Source organism: Podarcis muralis, chromosome 1 (assembly GCF_964188315.1).
Source record: "Podarcis muralis chromosome 1, rPodMur119.hap1.1, whole genome shotgun sequence".
In the NCBI taxonomy this organism is placed as follows: Eukaryota; Metazoa; Chordata; class Lepidosauria; order Squamata; family Lacertidae; genus Podarcis; species Podarcis muralis.
Window position 1 is genome coordinate 12,750,153 of NC_135655.1, and position 21,366 is coordinate 12,771,518.

Sequence of the window (21,366 nt, forward strand, 5' to 3'; positions counted from 1 at the left end):
GAGTGCTTGGTTCTGCCATTGCTTGGAGGTAGAGCATCTCTTTTGTGTGCAGAAGGTCCCCAGGTTTGATCCCCGGCATCTCCAGGTAGGGCTGGGGAAAAGTCACCTGTCTGAAACTGCGGAGGGCTGCTGCCAGTCAGTGTAGACCCTACTGAACTACATGCACCCAAGAGTCCGACTGCGCAGGGGTTCCCAAACTTGGGTTTCCAGATGATTCTGGACCACAACTCCCAGGGATTGTGGGAACTGGTAGTCCAAAAACAGCTGGAGACCCAAGTTTGGGAAACCCTGGACTATGCTATAAGGCAACTTCCTGTGTTTCCACATGTGTTTTCCATTAAAAAAATTCCAAGCCAGAAGAAAACAATTTGGAAATAAATCTGCAGCCCTTTGCAACAGATACAGAGCCCTGTACTTTTTAAATATTAAGCGCTGGGATTTTATAACCCAAAGAGAGTTGCCTTCTCCCTTGGTTTGTATCTGTGGCGAAATTTGGCTGCCATTGCAATGCAGAAGCTCTGATAGCCCAACATCTGGTAATTCTCTAGCATAACCCAGTTTGATAGCTTCCTGAATCATCTGGTGGTATAGACAGAAAACGCTGAACTGGGGTGGACTCTTGGCTTGTTGCAATAAGGTAATTATTATATACTCTCAGTGCCCTTGCTTTGAATTGTTCTGTGACCTCTGAATACTCACTAGCTGCTTGTTCTTACGTCAGGCTTGCCTCGTCGCTTGCGGTGAGTACAGATCTTCTCCTGGCAACCAGACAGGGGAACTTGTGGAATTGCAGGAAGGTTAGAGTTTGAAACTTTTCAGCCAGCAATGTGCTAATCAGTCACAAACATTTCTTAGGCTAGTAAAATACTTGTGGACCAGCAATTTTTGCAGAACTTTCTTTTCGCAAGGCTATCTTCAGTAGGTTATTTTTTTCGCTCTACGTAAAGTCAGATCTTCAGAGGAAAATGTTTCGTATGTCTGTTTTGGGTGGGTGGGACACAATACATGTAATCATTAGGATTATAACTTTTCGACTCCCCCCCACCCCCAATTTCCTGTATCATAAAGGGATGAACTTTTGCTTAGAAACACTGAAAAAGGGACTAATTTTTCTCAGTGGTAAAAAAAAAGGGGGGTCACCCCAAAATGAAAAGTTGGGCTCACCATATATGTAACCGTTACTACTCATATTAGTATTAGCACTTTTAATAAGTGTATGGAACTGTGTAGAACTTTTACAGCTGCCTGGAACTTCCTGAAACTGTGTTGGAGAATCACTGGAAGCAGGAGCCATCCATGCTCCAGATACCAAGAAATAATCAGTGTGCAGAATGTGCAGTCAAAGTGATGCGGGAACTTTATGGTGCTTGCAACGGAAACAAAGGCAAACTGCAACCTTGATTGATTCTAAGCAATAATGTACATTGTACAAAACATTGTACAAGTATTAGAAAGTTTGCAAGCCCTATTTTTCCTGTGTACATATAACATAATACATTGTACAGTTACATATACAAAAAATGATTTATTGATTTCGGGGTCACCTTTCCTTTCAAAAGATTTGGAAATGACAGTTCATTCCTTTGTTTTTAGGGGAAAGTTCATCTAACTAATCTACAGGAACACGAGCTTGTAAAAAAGGTTTATAACCCTAGTAATCATATGTCTTGTCACACATTTGCAAGCTGCAGGAGTCGCCCAGCATTAATTCCCCACCCATCTGCATTGAACATGGGGAATATAGTCCATCTGATGTAGAGCACAGCTGGGGAATGTCTGGCCCTCCAGGTGTTCTCGGGACACAGCTTCAAACAACCCTGGCCATTGGCCATGCTGACTGAGGCTGATAGGAATGGGACTCCCAACAGCATCCTGCAAACTGACCTCCCCCTCTTCCCAGGAGTTAATTCCTATTACTTTTCATTCAGCACAAGCACAAACTGAGATTGCAGGAAGTTCCTTTGACCTGATGCACTCCTAGCGGCTGTGCCCTGGGTGATGCAGTTCCTTTTAATTTATGAGTAGCTGCCGCTTGTTGCTGGATAATGCTTAAGCCGTTCACCGCTACAATGATTTAAACTTTGCAGATGACACTGTGATTTAATGGTGCTGTGTGCATAATAAAGCGGGGATCGCGGTGTGCATTGTTGGTACTGCAGAGCTGAAGTGGTTTAATCGCCATGACTTCCCTCGAGGAACACCGCCGAGTCGCGTTTGCTGAGAGACGACGGCCCATCCTAACCGTGCCTAATCTTGTTCCAAATGAATTGGTTTTGTCTTCCATTTCCTTTGCCCCAACGGCTAACCGGGTTTTAGTGCCAAATTAACCTTGGGAGTTACTACGCATCAGTATACAACTAACACGACTAACCTACTAATTCCACAGGGGTTATGGACCTTGTGCAGGCGTTATGCTTGGTTGTCATGTCATATATGGTGCCAGGTGTGGGACACATAAGGGCAGGCCCTGGCGGAAAGGCTGTGCCTGCAAAACCCTTTGGGTAGCACATCCCAAGTACTGGCAATTGGCTTGTTTTGGGGCAGTGCAGAAGCGCTTTGCAAGCCCTGTGCTTGTCACTTGGGGAGCACTGAGCATGGGGCTTGCAAAGTGACCCATGCTTGCAAAGCCCCTTTTGGCCAAGCCTCGTCCTTACCTTTCCCATGCCTGATGTCATACAAAATATCAGAGGTGGAGCATGTTGGTCGTGGTTCGGCTGAAACAGCCTTTGGGGCCAAATGGGGAGGGCTGGCGGGCCCAATTTGGCTCATGGGCTGGAGGTTCCCCACTGTTTACACTCACCCTCAGAGTCTGGGAGAGGAGATTGTGGCCGCTTTGCTCCTCGCTGCTTGTCCCACTGTTGTGCTGAGCTATGCCACGCTTTGCCTTAGCATGCCTTCCAAAGCCAGGCTTGTGGATTAGCTCTCTCCAGGCACTCTCAGGGGTAGAACATCTGCTTTGTACACAGGAGATCCTTGGTTCAATCCCAGCGTCGCCAGGAGAGAACCATGCCTCAGCTCTTGGAAAATCAGTTGGTGTAGACAATAATGAGCTAGATGGACTCAAATGGTCTGATTCATTTTAAGGCAGTTTCATATGATGCTGTGGGCTCTGCGCAGCAGCAGAATGACCAGGGGTGAGCAAAGCTGTCGCAGTCTCCTCTACCAGAGCCTGTGCAAGAGCACTAAGCCAAGGTTTGGTGTGGTGTGTTGTGCAAACCAGACGACAGTGTTCCAGCTTCCCAGTTATGTGTCTTTTTTCTCGTGAGCAAATGGATAAGAGAAAAAAGTCAACATGGAGAAATGTAAACACCGCAAAGCAGCTGATAATCACTTATCAGAATTGGTGCACTCTGATAAAGCACAATAACTTTGAAGCTGAAAAAAGGATCTTTCCGTAGCCCGGGAAAAGAATTTCCAGGGAAACAAAATGAGTGGTTTCTCTCCCCTTGACCAGGAACATCTGTTTTGGGTGTATAAGGGTGTTGCCTGTAAACTGCAGCCAAATGCGGCATGTAAATGCTGCAGGGCAAACCCAGGGATCTCATGGAAATAATTATGACCATGAACATGATGTGAGCAATCTCCAAATGGGGCTGCCCTTCTGGTTGAAGTTTCCTCTTTCACTTGGCTGAGCTTGTTTACACAGTCGATAATCCCGAGGCAATTAATACTCATGGAGCTGTTAAATGGTGTGCATGAAGCAAGTCAAAAGTAAGGGAAGATCCCTCTGGAACCACCAGGCCTCTGAATTTGCCACTGTTCTATCTCAAGGCAAATAACCACATATAGTAACTTAGCATGGCTGTTTCGTTGGGTGTGAAGAGATGCGGCGGAAGTTCAGGGGGAAGGCCCCTAGCTCAGTGGTAGAGCACCTGCTTGGCATGCAGAACGTCCCAGGTTCTATCCACAGCAAGAGGGCTAGGAAAGACCCCTGTCTCCTGAAGCCCTGGGAGAGCAGTTTCCAGTCAGAGTTGACAATAATAGATGGGCCAGTGATCTGGCTTGCTGGAAGGCAGCTTATGATATTGGAAAGAACCTTCTCCAGTGTGGTGCCTTCCACATATTTTGGGCTACCCCAGCCAGCATTGTGCAAATTTCAATCAGGAGATCTTTTATGGAACAGAGTCATAGGATGGTAGAGTTGGAAGTGAGCCCTAGGGTCATCGAGTCCAACCCCCTGCAATGCAGGAATCTCGGCTAAAGCATCCATGACAGATGGCCACCCAACGACCCTTGGGAGGTTGTGGACTCTCCTTCCTTGGAGGTTTCTAAGCAGAGGTTGGACGCCTGTCATGGATGCTTTACTTGAGATTCCTGCATTGCAGGGGTTGGACCAGATGATCCTTGTGGTCCCTTCCAACTCTGCCATTCTATGATTTTATGATGCCTTTGGGGCTGATGAGAGTTGTTGTCCAAAACATCTGAAGGGTACCAGGTTCAGGAAGGCTTTTTTAGAATGTAAGTAAGCAGGCCGTGAGTGGTATGATGGTGCTCCAGCTTTAGGGACCCTGGCCTAAATCAGGGGTTGGGAACCTGCCGAGAAGGGAAATAGCCCAGTGGTGTAGAACATCTGCATTGCAGGTTCAATCTCCTAGGTTCAATTTCTGGCCTCTTCAGTTAGAGCTAGAAGAAACTCCCTGCCAGAAACCCTGCCAGTCAGTGAAGACAACCGTGAGATAGATGGACCAAATGTACTCACTCGTACACATCTTCATCTGTTTATTGGGAGGAAAGTGTATTTGGATGTACCTGATGCCAGCACCTCAACCCCTCTACTCCCCACCCTTCATGCCATTTGTGCCCATCACTAAATTTGAGAACCACTGGATTAAGGATGACAACACTGGATCTCTGTAAACAGACCAGGGGTTTCCTGAGTGTGTAAACAAGCCAGCTGTTTCTGCTCTCCATCTTGGAAGTCCTTAACCTGTGTGGAAATGAAGTCACCTGAACTGGTGACACCTGGGGGGGACACCTGGAAGTCTAACCTGCCTGACGGTTCCTCCTGGGGCCTCCTGTGCATGTGGCGATTCAGGACCACACCCCACGCTGGAAAATTCCTCCAGTGGAAGGCGCTTCTGTACAGGGATTCACGCAAGGTGCCTTCCACACAGGAAATTTGTAACATGAGCGTATACATTTTGCCACCATAGAATTGCAGCAGCCTTCTCTGTTGCGACTGGTTAATTTGTGGAAGTGGAGGGCGGGTACAAATGGCCATTTCGCCAAAAAAAAATCACACATCTGCACCTGATCTGTGGTAAAAAAAGTCTCCTTACTATTTGACTGGCTGGTGGAAATAGCCCTCCACTGTTGCTGCGACCACAGGGTAAGCTCTCTCTCCCCGATTGTTGTGTGGCTGCCTTTATCTTCCTTGCCTTATTCATGTGCCAGAGAAACAAAACTTTAATGTCTGAATAAGAGGGCGATGACACAGCCCTCAGTATTATCTGCCCGCTTGGCTTCACCCCTCCAAACGTCTGCCAGTCAGGCAGAAATCTGAAGGTGGAGCCAGCTGTCCTCACATAGGTTCCTTGACGTGATCCGAATGGGCATGTGGTACCATATTCTCACTCGTCTCCCCGCTAATGCTTTTAAGGCGGAAGTGGGGGGCAGGATCTGGCCAATGGGACCAAGTCTGACAGGTTTGTGGGGGAAGCCTGAGAGGCCCAGGTTAGACCCTCAGGTTGTCCCTATGCTACAAATGAGCTCCTGTCAAGGGAGCCACAAATTTTATTGTTTATCTGTTTAAGCAACTTATACGCCGCTTAACTGCAGAAGTTCCCTAATCGGTTTACAAAGGGGCAATGTGAAAGAAATGAAAGCCCGTTAATAAAATTCCAACGTCAGTTGGAATGCCAGTCAATTAAAGATCAGGTGCGGAAGTGCGATAACGTTATATGGTGGTTTTTGTTTTTTTAAAAAGGTGGCATCTGTATTCGCCCACAGTAAAAATGCAAACAATTCCATCTTTTTATTCCTCCAAAGTTCTCTCCATTTGGTGGGATGCACAGGAGTTTCCTAGTTCACCTTCCTGCTCCTCCTGCTCCTTGGGCTGTTTTTGCATTCACGGTTTTTTGTTTGTTTCTTAACCTTTTGAAGCCCGTCTCAAAAGTCTTTTTCTTTGCCTTCTCTCCTTCCTATTCTTCTTCCCCACCACCACCGCCCGAAACCAATTCATTTCTTATAAGCTTCAAGGCGGCGGCCGCAGGGCTCAGATTACACTTCCACTTCCGAGGAGGAGTATGGCTCAAACCACAGCTCCCCTAAACACAAACGCTCCCATACTTCAACAGCCACCCAGACGCCCAGGACCCGGGGCTCCGGCCTGAATAAACAGAAGCACACCAATAGCAGGGAGACGGAAGACGAAGACTACGACGACCACGACCCCTACAACTTCATCGCGCAGACGGCGGAAATTGCCGAAATCGCCAGGTGAGGGACGGGTTGCGGCAGCGTGTTGAGCCGTTGGAACCTAAACCATTGGTGGCACGCTGTGGGTCAGGTGAGAAGAGAAGGTAGGAATGAATGGGGTGGGGAAAAATATTGTGTAGTGTTATGCAAGGTAGAAAGAGCTGGGCTCAGGGGTCGGCAAACATTTTCAGCAGGGAGCCAGTCCACTGTCCCTCAGACCTTGGTGGGGGGCCAGACTATATTTTGAAAAAAATAAAAAATGAACGAATTCCTATGCACACTGCACATATTTTATTTTGTTATTACGGTCACAGACCAGCTCCGGCTCCAGACAGCCTGCCCAAGATGGACACACTGGGAAACCTCCAGTCTCTGTTCACAACTAAGGGCAGCGGGGCAGGACAGTTCTCTTGCATTGCCAATGGCTCTCAATGGCCCTGTATCGCTTCTTGGTGGCCCTAGCATGGCCAGGTCATTTTGCATATTCTAGCCCAGGAATTCCTCTGTAGTTTGTATTTCGCCCTTCACATCCCAAATCATCAAAATCCTACCATTTATTAATTTCTTGGCTTTAGCCCTGCCCCCCAAATCTATAACAATACATTTAAAGCCCACCCCACTTCTAACAGTCGTGGCTCCCCCCCCCCCAAGAATTATGGGAGCTGTAGTTTGTTAAGGGTGCTGAGAGTTGTTAGGGGACCCCTGTTCCTCTCACAGAGCCACAATTCCCAGTGTTGCCTGGAGAGAGGAACCTCCCTTGGGAAGTTGTGGACTCTCCTTCCTTGGAGGCTTTTAAGCAGAGGTTAGATGGCCATCTGTCATGGATGCTTGAGCTGAGATTGCAGGGGGTTGGACTAGATGACCCTTGGGGTCCCTTCCAAGTCTACAATTCTAGGATTCTGTGATTGATAACCACTCTGGGAATTGTAGGTCTGGGAGGACAATAGGTTTTGGTTTTGACTCAACCCACTGTGGCTATGACAGCAACCATGGTTCTGGGAAACCATGGTTAATTAGAAGCCTGGTTGCTCATGATGCAAAGGGAGGAATGAAGGGTTTTGTGTGCTTGAGCAAAAGGGCCTGTTCTCCAAACTATTACTGTCCAAACTATTCATTTGGCACCTTAAGAACAAGCAGATTTATTGTAGCGTAAGCATCAATCTGGAGGGACGCGGGTGGCGCTGTGGGTAAAAGCCTCAGCGCCTAGGGCTTGCCGATCGAAAGGTCGGTGGTTCGAATCCCCGCGGCGGGGTGCGCTCCTGTCACTCGGTCCCAGCGCCTGCCAACCTAGCAGTTCGAAAGCACCCCCGGGTGCAAGTAGATAAATAGGGACCGCTTACTGGCGGGAAGGTAAACGGCGTTTCCGTGTGCTGCGCTGGCTCGCCAGATGCAGCTTGTCACGCTGGCCACGTGACCTGGAAGTGTCTGCGGACAGCACTGGCCCCCGGCCTCTTGAGTGAGATGGGCGCACAACCCTAGAGTCTGTCAAGACTGGCCCGTAGGGCAGGGGTACCTTTACCTTTTTTACCTTTAAGCATCAATCTAGACTGACTCAGTGTAAGGCAACTTTCTTTACCAATATGAAAGGTTGCTGCAAGGCTTACTGAGATAATGATAATCCCCCTCAACACTATAATAAGTATTATTTTATTAAGTATTATATTATTAGCATTATACTTTTAAAAAATCATATGCGTCAAAAAACACGTAGGAAAAGTTCGGGTTGCACATCTGTTAACGGGGAAGCCTTGTGGGAAGGTGGCGTTACACAATCTTGCCGTTGTAGTTGCTGAATAAATCTGGCGGTCGGCTCATTCTGGTGCGGTACGTGGTCTTCTTGATAATGGCACAGCTGGGTGTTTAAGGGATGGCAGCTCTTCAGGAACTTAAGCATTACACAGCTCTCTGTGTTCTATAAATACTTTCTGCTTGAGAAGCCAGCTCTCAGAGATTGCAGAAGCTAAGGCTGCATGCTTGCCTGTGATCCGTCTGGCGTCAGGGGCAGAAAGTGCTCTGCCGGATTTTGCAAGAAGGCCGCCCCATAATTGCAGTCTTTGCCTCCCGCCTCTGCCACGGCTTCTGAATCAACAGGGAGGCACAGTCTAGAATAGCAAGTGAGGGTTCAAAGGGAAATTAGTCCCCCTTGTTTACACTGGGCTTAATCACGTAATTGAGGCATCAGAAGAAACTGCTTTGGCCCCAGACAAACCTAGCCACTCAATTAGTCATGCAGTTCTGAATATTACTCCATTTTAGCTCACTTGTGCCTTTTTGTTTCCAAGGAAACAGCTGAAAGGTACCGTATTTCTATAACCTTGCATGTTTCTGCGGAATCTTATTCACTGCATAGAAAACAGGACTGCAACATTCAATCCCTTTAGCTGGTAAATTAATCAACAAAAGTTTTAGCTGATAAATTTTCAGGAGACCAGTTTTCATCAGTGAAACTGAACATTCAGAGCACACTTGCCTAGTTTCTGAGATTATCTTTATTCTGCTTTGTTGCACCAATCAGGCATTTTAAAAAGAAAATGTTAACAGTTGACATTTCCATGTAATGACAAGTGACAGTTTTGATCAAATTGTGACTTAACTCATGCTTCATTTAGTATCGCAGAAAGGTGTTGGGAAATTCCAATTTATTTACATGTCATTGATTAATAAATCATTTGGTTAGAAACAAACGATGATCAATTAAACCCCCTCACAAAAAGACAACAGAAGAGATGATGCAAGAACCAGATTTTAATGTGTTGTCCTGAGGTAGCAAAATAGACGTTCTGCAATTTGATAATTTAATAAGTGTAACTGCAAAGCTAAATTGCATTTTTCAAGGGCAAGGATCTTTCCCTTTGTGTGAGAGAGAGAGAGAGAGTGAGTGAGAGAGAGAGAATTATAGTTTCAGTTTTTTCTTGAGTACAGTGGTACCTCGGGTTAAGTACTTAATTCGTTCCGGAGGTCCGTTCTTAACCTGAAACTGTTCTTAACCTGAAGCACCACTTTAGCTAATGGGGCCTCCCGCTGCTGCCGCGCCGCCAGAGCACAATTTCTGTTCTCATCCTGAAGCAAAGTTCTTAACCTGAAGCATTATTTCTGGGTTAGCGGAGTCTGCAACCTGAAGCGTATGTAATCCGAGGTACCACTGTATATCCCCTGTCTAGATAAGATGAAGACAAGGGCTGAGCATGATGGCTTTGTAAGCTGAACGTTCCTCAGTCCTTAAGTTCTCCATGCTGTTCCTCCAGATTGAGCCAGACTTTGGTGAAGGACGTAGCGATCCTTGCTCGAGAGATTCATGACGTTGCTGGAGATGGAGATTCCCAGAGCTCATCGGGAACGGGGCCAAGCACCTCCCACAGTTCTGTGCCTAACACCCCTGCCTCTACCATATCAGCAAGGGAAGAGGTAAGACGGCGGCTTAAGACCTATGCGGTAGTGAATGCAAGCAAAATACAGAGGTTAGAGGAAGCTTCATTAGGTCAGAGCAGCGTTTCCCAAACGTGGGCCTCCAGCTGGTTTTGGACTACAATTCCCATCATCCCTGACCACTGGTCCTGCTAGCTAGGGATGATGGGAGTTGTAGTCCCACAACAGCTGGAGACCCAAGTTTGGGAAAAGCTGAGGCAGAGGCTCCCAGTCGACTCCATCCCTGTTTCAGAAAATCTGTACTTGCTAAGGCCCATCTACCTTCCCCTTGATTTCCTCTCCTTCTTGGGAGCAGGGGAAGAAAAACACACGCCACACTCTCAAGCCCTCTCAATTTAGTAAAATTAACTTTAGCTCACCCCACCTATGCCATTTTAGCTAGTTCTTTCTTTTGCAGAAAAATGAGGTCAAAAGCTGTTGGGACACAAAACCAGTTCTCCCCAAAATGTTTCGTTACAGAGACTCCTGCCGTATTTCCGCAACCCACTCAGCGGCTTCCAATAATGGGGACCAGGAACAGGGACTGTGATGGGATGCCAGGCATGGGGTGGTGCTAACGGCAGTCCCGTGCCCAGTTCCGCCTCTTCTCCAAGTGACGCTTGGTTCCTGAAATGTGTGACCTGTCTTCATCACACCCTGTGTTTCTCTGCTCCCACTCCTTGTGGTTGGTTATTGGTTGCCGTTAGATTGGGGTAGGAACATGCACAATGCCGTGATGTTACGTCTTGTTCCTCTCTATGTTTTGCAATCAGTTTCCCTTTCACAAAGAATTCTGGTGCTGGATATTGGAAATCTCCATTCTCGTGCTGGATATTGGAAATCTGCTGTCAGCTCTCCCCACTGAAAGTCAAGCCTTCGTTTTGGGATTTTTATATGACATGGTGCACTCCCCACAAACGCACACCCTTTCTCACTAAGATTCAGTAACCGGCTAGCTTTTCTACATTACATCCAAGTTTTATACTCCACGATCATTCATTTTGCATGCACATTCATATGTAAAGCTGCAACGTGTATCTTTTCAGTTAAGGAGGGAGTAAGAGCTACTTCTTCCCAGCTGGACTCTCTGTCATAGCACCATTATTGTGCATGGCTCTTTACAGAGTTCGAGCAAATTGGTCCCTTCCTCCAGGAGTTTATGACCAGAAATTCAACACAGGAGGAAGTGAGAGAGGAGACAGGGAGGGAAGGGGTAACAGACTGTTCTTGAAAACAAAAGTACTAAAACTCTTGGAGCATGCAACTGTGGTTAATGGGGACTGGGGCAAGATCAGGACATTACATCAATGTTTCATCACCTTCAATGGCTTCTAGCCAATTCAGAGTACTGGGATTAATGTCTAACGCCCTAAAGGCCAGAAGGATTGCCTCCCCTGTACATACTTGCCCGGACTATAAGATACTCACTGGAGACCCTTTTTTCAGGTTCCCCCACCTAGTGAAGTGAGCTGGATGGATACTAGGGATAGGGCCTTCTCAGTGGTGGTGCCTTGTTCCTGGAATGCTCTCCCCAGAGAGGTTGGCCTGGAGTTTGCATTGGGAATTTTCAGTGATAGCGGGGAGACCTTTTCATGTTTTTAGTTCTTACAACTACTTTGTTTTTCCCCTGGTCGGTTGTTAGTGTTGTTGCATTGATCTTATGCTGCCTTGTTCGCTGGTTTTTGCTCATTTTATGTAGGTGCTGCTTTCATATTGATTGTTTTCGTGATGGTATTGAAATTCAATGAAATGCAATTTCTGGACTGCTCAGAGGACATGGTTACCCGGGAGGTATTGAACGTGATTGCTTTGCAACTGAAATCTCTTTCTCTTGCATGGCCTTGCATCTCTCTAGTCTGAGACCTCCGTCCAGTGGTTGCCCCCTGCAGCTCCTGAGCAGGAGGAGCCTGTTCTGCCAAGGCAGTTTCGAGAAGAGCAATTCCTCTTTTAGCAACAATAGCTATTCAAGGGTACTGCCAACAAATCCAACTCAGCACCTCTAAACGCAAAGACAGGAAAAGTTTAGCTAATTAATAATACAGCCGGCACAGTTTAGTGGTTAGAGGGTTGGGCTAGGACACAGGAAACGAGAGTTTGAATCTCCACTCAGCCATGAAGCCCGCTCAATGACCTTAAAGGTAAAGGTACCCCTGCCCGTACGGGCCAGTCTTGACAGACTCTAGGGTTGTGCGCCCATCTCACTCAAGAGGCCGAGGGCCAGCGCTGTCCGGAGACACTTCCAGGTCACGTGGCCAGCGTGACAAAGCTGCATCTGGCGAGCCAGCGCAGCACACGGAACGCCGTTTACCTTCCCGCTAGTAAGCGGTCCCTATTTATCTACTTGCACCCGGGGGTGCTTTCGAACTGCTAGGTTGGCAGGCGCTGGGACCGAACAACGGGAGCGCACCCCGCTGCGGGGATTCGAACTGCCGACCTTTCGATCGGCAAGCCCTAGGCGCTGAGGCTTTTACCCACAGCGCCACCCGCGTCCCTCAATGACCTTAGGGTAGAAATATAATCATACATGTGTAGATAGTGTCTTGGCCTCCTCACACTGGACTTAGAACCCCTACTGTAAACCACCAGAAAAGCCTTAGTTCTGTTGTTATGTTCTTCTGGTGGTTGTATATTATGATTTACCAAGGCAGAGCCTGGGGCACTCAGTTGGGAGGGCGATATTTTCCCAGCAGAGAATGGGTGAAGTTGGGTTATTAAATTACTTACTTGCAGATCTTGTCGTTTGAAGCTGCCAAATAACCATTCTCCCTCTTATCTCTCAGTTCCATATGGACCTTTTATTGCCTGTAAGTAAAATATTAATAGAAATTAGTATAGAGAAGTCTTTGTGTGTGTGTGTGTGTGGTGTTTTGTAGACCTGCTGTACTTCCCCACCTTTAAAATCTGGTTGAAATAGCAGCGATTTGTAGGTGGAACAGAAACCCTGTAGCTCCCACTCTCATACAAGCAAGCTTGGCTTAGATGCATGTGGTGGTCTGTAAACTATGGGACTTGATCTTGTGTCTATAAATAAGGATACCTGCTGGAAAGGCTGGAGAACTAAGGTGTTAAAGTTAAAAGGAAAACGCCATTAAAATATGATAACCCCAACCTGAACGGTTTGTTTGTTTGTTTGTTTGTTTGTTTGTTTGAGCTATAGGTGCAATCCTAACCCCCAACTAATGGAGAAGGTGCAGCAATTGGGTCTGGATTGAACCCAATGCCGTCCTGTGATGGTGGGTGGGGCCAGCTCAGCCACTCTCCACCCCCATGTTAGGGCTTTTGGCTGGCTGCCCCCAGCAGCAGGGAACCTGCCAACAGCATTGCCCCCCCCCATTTGGTGGGCATAATGGGGAATTTTATGCCAGCGGAGTGCCTCTGTGCAATCCAGCCTCTCCTACCTGGCACAAAGTGGGTTTGGATTTCATCCTGGGACCTGAAAGGGGGGGACCCCCCCCCCACCTGGAATGAAGGCTGCCTCCTTCCCATCACCAACCTGCTGTCAGTCTACTTGGATTTGATATCCCGCTTTATCACTACCCAAAGGAGTCTCAAAGCGGCTAACATTCTCCTTTCCTTTCCTCCCCCACAACAAACACTCTGTGAGGTGAGTGGGGCTGAGAGACTTCAGAGAAGTGTGACTAGCCCAAGGTCACCCAGCAGCTGCATGTGGAGGAGTGGGGAAGCGAACCCGGTTCACCAGATTACGAGTCCTCTTAACCACTACTCCACACTGGCTCTTGGGGAGTTGGGGAGATTTGTTCCTCCCTCCCTTAACGCTAGTTGCTGTCCAGCAGCCTGCAGCATTGAACCACCCACCCAAGTCCAAAGATCACCCTACAGTGTCCTTAAAAGATGCTCAGTGTAAGATTTTAGCAACACTTCAAGGGCTTTTCTGTGTTCCTTTGGGACATCTGCTGAGTGCCTCTCTGTATGCTCCGGTCTAGTTTTGGTGTCTAAACGCAGCTCTTTAAAAGCAACCAAGAGTCTCTGCCATCTTAAAGCCATATCTTGCACAATTTTCTATTTTCTGTAATTTTTCAGAAGGATACCTTAATCTACATACATTCATGGTGGTTATTTTTTTCCTGGAGAATACCTTGGTTAGTAAATCTCGACTCACCATAGTGTCATTTCCTGTTAAATGGATCTTGGGTACCAGGGCTGGGAAGGAACCGCCATCAGTTCAGGAACCAATTGGAACAGACAATTCTGGACAACATGGATCCTAACTCAATAGGAGGCAGTTTTGCATGCTTGAATGCTATGTTTGAACTTTCTGTGATAACATTGCTGCTTCTTTGATTTGCCTTTTGCTTTCTCAGTTACATTATTCTGTACTTTTGCCTTTTGGCTCACCCTCTCTGTATATGTGTGTGCAGATTCTGTTGCTCTTATGATCAACATTGATCTCTTTCTATCTCTTCTTTTTCCTTTCTTTTTTTAAATGCAGATTGCTCATTCATCTTTGCGGGCAGCAATTCCATCTCAGGTGCATTTTCCATCCCACTTATTTCTACTTTTTAAAGCGCTCTTAAAGTTGCTTTTTAAAAAAAACCTCATTTAAATTAATATGTTTTAAGCTAGGGGTGTAGGGTTTTTTTAATTAAAAAAAATATTATTATTTGGCTAATCTTTATGGCACCAATGTTCTCTGCCTTTGTTTTCCTTCCCTGAATTTTCTAGCATTGCATTTCTTTGATCTGGTTATGTTATACGTTTATTAAAGTTCAAATAGGAAAAGATGCAATCAGGAGCCGATTATTCCTCCTCGCTCCTGCCCCAACTTTCCCTACCTGTGATCCGAGTATGTTTGACACAACATCTACATGGCATGTATGCACTTAGAGTTCTGCTCACCTATGCCAGCCCTGTGACATCTTGGTCCTTTGATTTTCGGGCTTTTCAGAACCCTGGATTGTGGAAGGTGGAGTGAACCTGATTGCCCCATTCCCAAACAAAATGTGCCACCCCCTGCCCCAATTTCTGCTTGTTTGGTGGAAGTTCCAAATTGAAAGCCTGCATGCATATACCTGTATACCCAGGGCTAGTTCAAGCCATTTCACTGCATGAAACAAAGGACAATTTCCATATAGAGAAGCTGCCTGGACTGACAGCTGAATTGTACTACCATATTGGCCTGAATATAAGCTGCACTTGCAAATAAGCCACACCTTTACAATTTGGCGGCTTTGGGGAGGCTTGGGAGCAGTAGGCGGGCTAGGCGCCGTTGCCCCACACTCCTGGGTTGCTTCCTGGGGGGAGGGGAAGAGAGCCGCACCACTTTGCCGGTGGCATAAGGTTGAGAATATAAGCCGCAGTTTGACTTTTCACGATTGGAATTTGGAAAACAAAAAGTGCGGCTTATATTCTGGCCAATACGGTACTTCAGCACTGGGGACCAGACAGTGTCCATCGCTGCACCTAAGCTCTACAGGCCAGATTAGGGCAGACTGTGTGGTCACAGAGCTGTGTCTTTCACACACACACCGGCCCCAGCATCTGCCACTTGAGGCAGCTCTACCTAACAGTAGAGCCGGCTGTTTGTATGCACATTTGTTTCCTCCACATGGCTTGCAACCTTGCACAATTCGGATCCCAAACTGCTTTGAGGAACCTAGCACTGCACCCACATAGGCCTCTCGTTCAGACCTCCCACCAAACTCGCAGAGATTTGGAGGCAGAGCCCGTGGTCCCTGGGTGCAGTCCCCTTCCCTCTTCTGCATGTTCCTTTGTATACTTGGGAGGGGCCCCAAAGGCTGTCTAGTTCAACCCCCTGCAATGCAGTGAAAGTGCAAAGGGCATTTTTTGAAAAATGGTAAGGGTTGTATGTTACTTGGGTTTAGGCACATGGTAACCTAAGCTGATATGTGCTATTAATATGTGACAGCAAGCATGTGCAGACTGGGAGCATGCTTGCCTGCCACATGGCTGGCTTCGCCCAGTTCAGCTGCGATGTAGGGATGTGCAGATCTGTTTGTATTGGTTTCCCTCTGTTTCTCGTTTGTCAATTCACTTATCCCCATTTTCACATCAGTTTACATTTTTTTAAAAAACACACACATGAAAATTTGTAGGCTTTTTTGTGTCCCTTTCACCTCATGTACACATTTTTCCTATGCAATTTTGCCTAATATACACCTTTCTTGTTTGCAAGCACTCCTCCCCCCCCAAAAAAATTTTTATGCTTTCTTGTGCACTGATAGAACCGTTTTGTCTCCTCGCTTTCCCCAATGTACACTTCTTTACTAAAGCATTTTTTGCTGGTGGGAGAGCTGCACCGCAAAATTCGGTGAACAGCTTGTTGTCATGTTTTGCATATTTGCGTGGAAAGGGTGAGTTGGCTGGCTCCATGTTAAATTGCGAACTGAACACATTTTTTTACTTCCATCCCTGGAGAGATGCAAACAAACGTAAGAACTGCCTGGAAAATGGGTTAACTGAGCAGTGAGCTGAATAGAAAAAGGTGTGCAGAATGCCTTGTGCTATTTTGATAGTGAAATTTTGACTAAACCTAATGGGGGCATCGGGAAAAGGCCTCAAGATTTTGGAATGGCTAAGGCTGAAAAGACGCATGACACAGGAATGCTGTTGAAAGTGTCGCTGCATCGATAATCTGTTCTTCCCTACTCAACCTGTGATGGGACACCATCACGTTATGAGTTTTTCTTGTGGTTGTAGCTGGTGTTGTCAAACTGGGGCAGGAAAATGGGCTGTGCGATGTCATTGGGTCACATGGAGGGTGTTCGTATGCATTAAAGAGGGAAAGAAGTAGAGGTGGGGCTGTCATTTCCAGGCATTTCCCTGGGACACATGTAACATGTAGTTCGGCCTAGATGAAGCAGGGCATAGTGTTCACCTATGTCAGGCATGCCCAGAGTCTGTTTCGGGGGCTTAATCCTGCCCACCAGATGGTTTAATCCATCCCCTGTGGCAGTTTATTTTCAGGGGTAAAATCCCAAAAATACTCTCATAATTTTATAATTTTGGGGTAAAATTATAAAAAAGGTGAATAATTTCTATCCTATGAAAAAGGTTGTCAACTTTGGTCGGCCCTCATGGCCCTTCACTTCATCAAATCTGGCCGTCTTTGAAAAAAGTTTGGACATCACTGATCTATGTGCTTTACCCTACACTTTTATTCCTCTGTCCCGAACGGCGATATACAATAAATTCTCTCGTCGTTTGTTCTGTATTTCAAAGCTGGTGCAGCACATACCAGAAGCAAGCCTGAACTACCAGAAGGTGCCTCCTGGCTCAACGGGATTCCACGATTATGACCAAAATATGAATGACAGCCGAGAAGAGGATCTCACAAGGAAAACAAGGATGATGAGAAACAGGGAAGAGGTAAGTTCTTGTCAAGCGTGCTCACAAGCCACACAGCAGATAGTTTAACACCAGGTTGTCAAAGTTGGCAGATACAGGGCCGCCCACCTGTCAGTCACCTGATGTCACATAGAGCACAACTCTAGGCAAGCTGATCAGCTGATCCCCAGGGCATGTAGGGAAGGTGGGTGTGGCTCAGGCAAATGGGAAGGTCTTTCATTCTAATCAGGCCCATGGACCTGGAGGTTTCCAACTGCTGTTGTAGACAGTCATTTGGGAGCAGCACATTAGTATTAAAAATGATAGCTCTTCAAAAATAAATGAATTGTGCCTCATTTATCAGGAGCTTGTTTTAATTCACGAATGGAGAATCTGTGACTTTCTAGATCCTGGATGATAATAATAATAATAATAATAATAATAATAATAATAATAATAATAATAATTTATTGTTTATATACCCCGCCCATCTGGCTGGGTTTCCCCAGCGACTTCCAACAAAAGATTAAAAATACATTAAAATATCAGTCATTTAAAACTTCCCTAAACAGGGCTGCCTTCACATGTCTTCTAAAAGTCAGATAGTTGTTTATTTCTTTGACATCTGATGGGAGGGCGTTCCACAGGGCTGGCACCACTACCAAGCAGGCCCTCTGCCTGCTTCCCTGCAACCTCAGTTCTCACAGTGAGAAAACTGCCAGAAGGCCCTCAGAGCTGGACCTCAGTGTCCGGGCTGAAGGATGGGAGTGGAGATGCTCCTTCAGGTATACCATCAAGCCCAGCCAACATGATCCAGTGGTCAGGGATCATGGTGGTTGCAATCTAGCATAGTCTAGAAGGCCACAGGTTTCCTATCCCTGTTTCAGTTTAGCTGATCGAGCAGTAGCCTTTTTTGTGATTATTTTTTAAAATTGTTTTTAAAATCATGGAAGGACTTCAGGAAGCTTCAGTAGATTAAAACCAGCTTGTGTGAAAAAAGTACATTGGCTAGGATCCTATGAAGTTCTAAATGTATACACCAAGCTTCCCATGCAACCATTTGTATTCAGCCCATTGGCACTTACCATATCATCTTATAATCTGCCACTGAAGTTCTACAACAGCCTTTCTCAACCTGTGGGTCCCCAGATGTTGTTGAACTACAACTCCCATCACCCTTAGCTAGCAAGGCCAGAGCTCAGGGATGGTGGGAGTTGTAGTCCAACAACATCTGGGGACTCACAGGTTGAGAACCGCTGTTCTACAAGAAGACCTGATCCCTTCTCTGTTGTCAAGTAACACAAAACATTGTTTCCTTTGGCAAAACACCATGAATATATCCTCCAAACGCAGGGGGTCTAATCCTGTTGTAGAATCACTTCTGATAAACACCAGCTTCTGCTGAAAGAAATGTTGCTAAGATAACTTAAATAGAAATACTTGCAAGAACCAGATTGGCTTAGGATTTAAATATGTGATGTTATAGAATAATATGTTTGAAGTTAATATGAAAAGAAAGAAAGATGTTAATCGACTAAGTAAATTTTATGAGAAATTAGTTTTGGGAAACTGTTACAATGATATACATTGAAACTCAGCCAGGGGGATTCGAGGAAGTCACTTAACAATGTTAACAAAAGTGGAATTATTACAGTTAGGATTTATGTTTGTTTGTCTGTTTATGTTTGTGATAAATTTGGAAAATCAATATTTTATTTTATTTTTAAAAAGAAATGTTGCTGTTTTTGGTGTTGCGTTTCAGGTAATCTTTGACAACTTGATGCTGAATCCAGTGTCCCAGTTATCCCACACCATCCGGGAACACACAGAGAACCTGGCGGAGAAAATGAAGTGAGTGGATGCCCTCAGTCTAAACCTCACAGTGGTGAAGCTGTGGAGGAACCCTGTTGCACGCTACCTCAGGCTCCTGGTCCAGAGGAGATGACTGATTCAAATAGCGAGGTTTTTTCCTGCCAAGATCTTCACATTTCCCAAGGCCTGTTGGAGATAATGTACTGTATATTGACAGAGAAATGTGGACAATTCGAGAGCCAGTGTGGTGTGGTGGTTAAGAGCGGTGGACTCGTAATCTGGTGAACCAGGTTCGCCTCCCCGCTCCTCCACATGCAGCTGCTGGGTGACCGTGGGCCAGTCACACTTCTCTGAAGTCTCTCAGCCCCACTCACCTCACAGAGTGTTTGTTGTGCAGGAGGAAGGGAAAGGAGATTGTTAGCCGCTTTGAGACTCCTTAGGGCAGTGATAAAGTGGGATATCAAATCCAAACTCCTCCTCCTCTGCCTCTTCTTCTTCTTCTTCCTCTTCTTCTTCTTGAAATATTATGTGCACATTCTCCTCGAGGCCTTCTGAATGTGCACTGTAGCAGGTCGTTATACATGTCAATCCCTCCCTCTCTTTATAATACAGTTTCTGTGGGCTCATTTAGAAGCCTAAATTGGAACTGCTGCCTCCCTCCCAATGCCCCTGACTTCAGAATGCAGGGGAGCTCAGAGAACGGTCTTTGATAGAATCATAGAATTATAGAATTGGAAGGGACCCCAAGAGTCATCTAGTCCAAACCCTTGCAATGCAGGATTCTCAATAGATCACACATGACAGGTGGCCATCCAACCTCTGATAAAAACTTCCAAGGAAGAGGAGAGTCCACAACCATTCCACTGGTGAACAGCTCTTAACCACCAGAAAGTTCTTCCTGATGTTTCATTGAAATCTCCTTTCTCGTAACTAAGGATGATCTTAATGCATCGACAGGCAGATGTAGGAGGTAGAAATCTATAAGCCAGGGGTGGGGAAATCTGTGGTTGTCCAGTTGTTGTTGCACTACAACTCCCATCATCCCCATCATCAGCTTGGGCCTGATGGGAATTTAATTTTTAATTTATTAAATGTGTAGACCATCCTTCACCCAAAGATCTCAGGGCGATTCACAACATACAAATACAAAAGAAGAAGATAAAATACATAATAAAAAAGAGAGAGAGAGAGTGGAGACCAAAGGGGCCACAGGTTCTCCACCGTAGTTTATTACTGTATTGGAGACAATTATTCCTGAGCGTGTTTCTTTTTTTGACAAAATATTGTCTTATGTTGTGTGTCAGAATTCTGTTCCAGAATACTGAGCGGACATGGGAGGAGATGGAGGCCAAGATTAACTCTGAAAATGAAGTGCCAATTCTAAAGACTTCAAACAAGGTGGGGAATATTTGCCCTGAACTGTGTGCTTGGTTTTACAAGAAGTCTTTGTCGATCTGCAACCCGTAGACTTACATGCGCAAACCTATCTTCCTTCTTTTATTTATTGATGGCACAGTTGAGATGAATGCAGGGCACTAGAATGAGTGCAAGGGGGGCATGATAGAGGTGTATAAAATTATGCGAGAACTCAGGGACAACCAGCAAAACGAAGCTGAATGGTGGATAGTTCAGGACAGACAGAAGAAAGCAATTTCTTAATGGAGCACATCGTTAAATTATGGAAAGTGCTTCCACTAGATGTAGTAATAACCACCAACTTAAGTGACTTCGTAAGAGGATTATGCCTCTGATTATCAGTTACTGGAAATCACAATTGGAGAAAGTGCTGTCACTTTCAAGATCTTCCCCTAAGCATCTTTTCAGCCACTGAGAATATGATGATGGACTAGGCAGCCTCTTCTTCTGTTACGTTCATTGAAATGTGCATCTGAAGCGGAAATCTTGAAACTTGGCTCATTACAGATTTTGGTTCTTAATTTTGTCTCCTTTTTTCACACTTCTTTTTTTCCGAAAGGGCAACAGTACATGGCTGCTCTTAAATGTCAGCAGCAATATCTGCACATTTGTAAGGTCAAAATATTGAGTTTTACTACTACTAGAGGGCGGGTGGGGTGAAGCTTTCAAAAACCAAACGTGACTTTAAAAACCTTTAAATAGAAAAAAAATAGAGGCAAATTTAGAAACTTTGCCCCAGTTTATGTTTTAATATGGGAAGTTGAACAGATCTGGAGCTAAACAGAAATTGCTTTCACTGATAGAATAAACGTGTTCTTAGTCCCTTGAGCGTTTGAATTACTAAACATATCGTTCTTTATTACTAGGAAATCAGCTCTATTTTGAAGGAGCTCCGCAGAGTCCAGAAACAACTAGAAGGTTTGCCTTATTTTGACTTCCCTGTTTCTCTTTGATTTGCATTAAATGCAGTTTATTGTACTAAGAGCTGGGCTGGATCTACACTGACCTTTT

At 45.7% G+C, this 21,366-nt stretch overlaps 1 protein-coding gene across 5 annotated transcripts in view; it reads left to right on the plus strand.

The window, feature by feature from the left end:
• The window catches only part of CEP170B (centrosomal protein 170B), an 87,324-nt gene that overhangs the window by 58,563 nt on the left and 7,395 nt on the right, over positions 1–21,366 (plus strand). For 2 of the 5 annotated variants that reach the window (XM_028748755.2, XM_077923478.1), the window contains exons 13-19: positions 6,192–6,438; positions 9,663–9,822; positions 14,273–14,311; positions 17,023–17,169; positions 18,890–18,978; positions 20,244–20,337; positions 21,222–21,273. In XM_028748755.2, coding sequence (XP_028604588.2) covers positions 6,192–6,438; positions 9,663–9,822; positions 14,273–14,311; positions 17,023–17,169; positions 18,890–18,978; positions 20,244–20,337; positions 21,222–21,273 — 828 coding nt within the window. The remainder of the gene's footprint in view (positions 1–6,191; positions 6,439–9,662; positions 9,823–14,272; positions 14,312–17,022; positions 17,170–18,889; positions 18,979–20,243; positions 20,338–21,221; positions 21,274–21,366) is intronic. The other 3 variants (XM_077923481.1, XM_028748991.2, XM_028748829.2) reach the window with 3 other exon arrangements.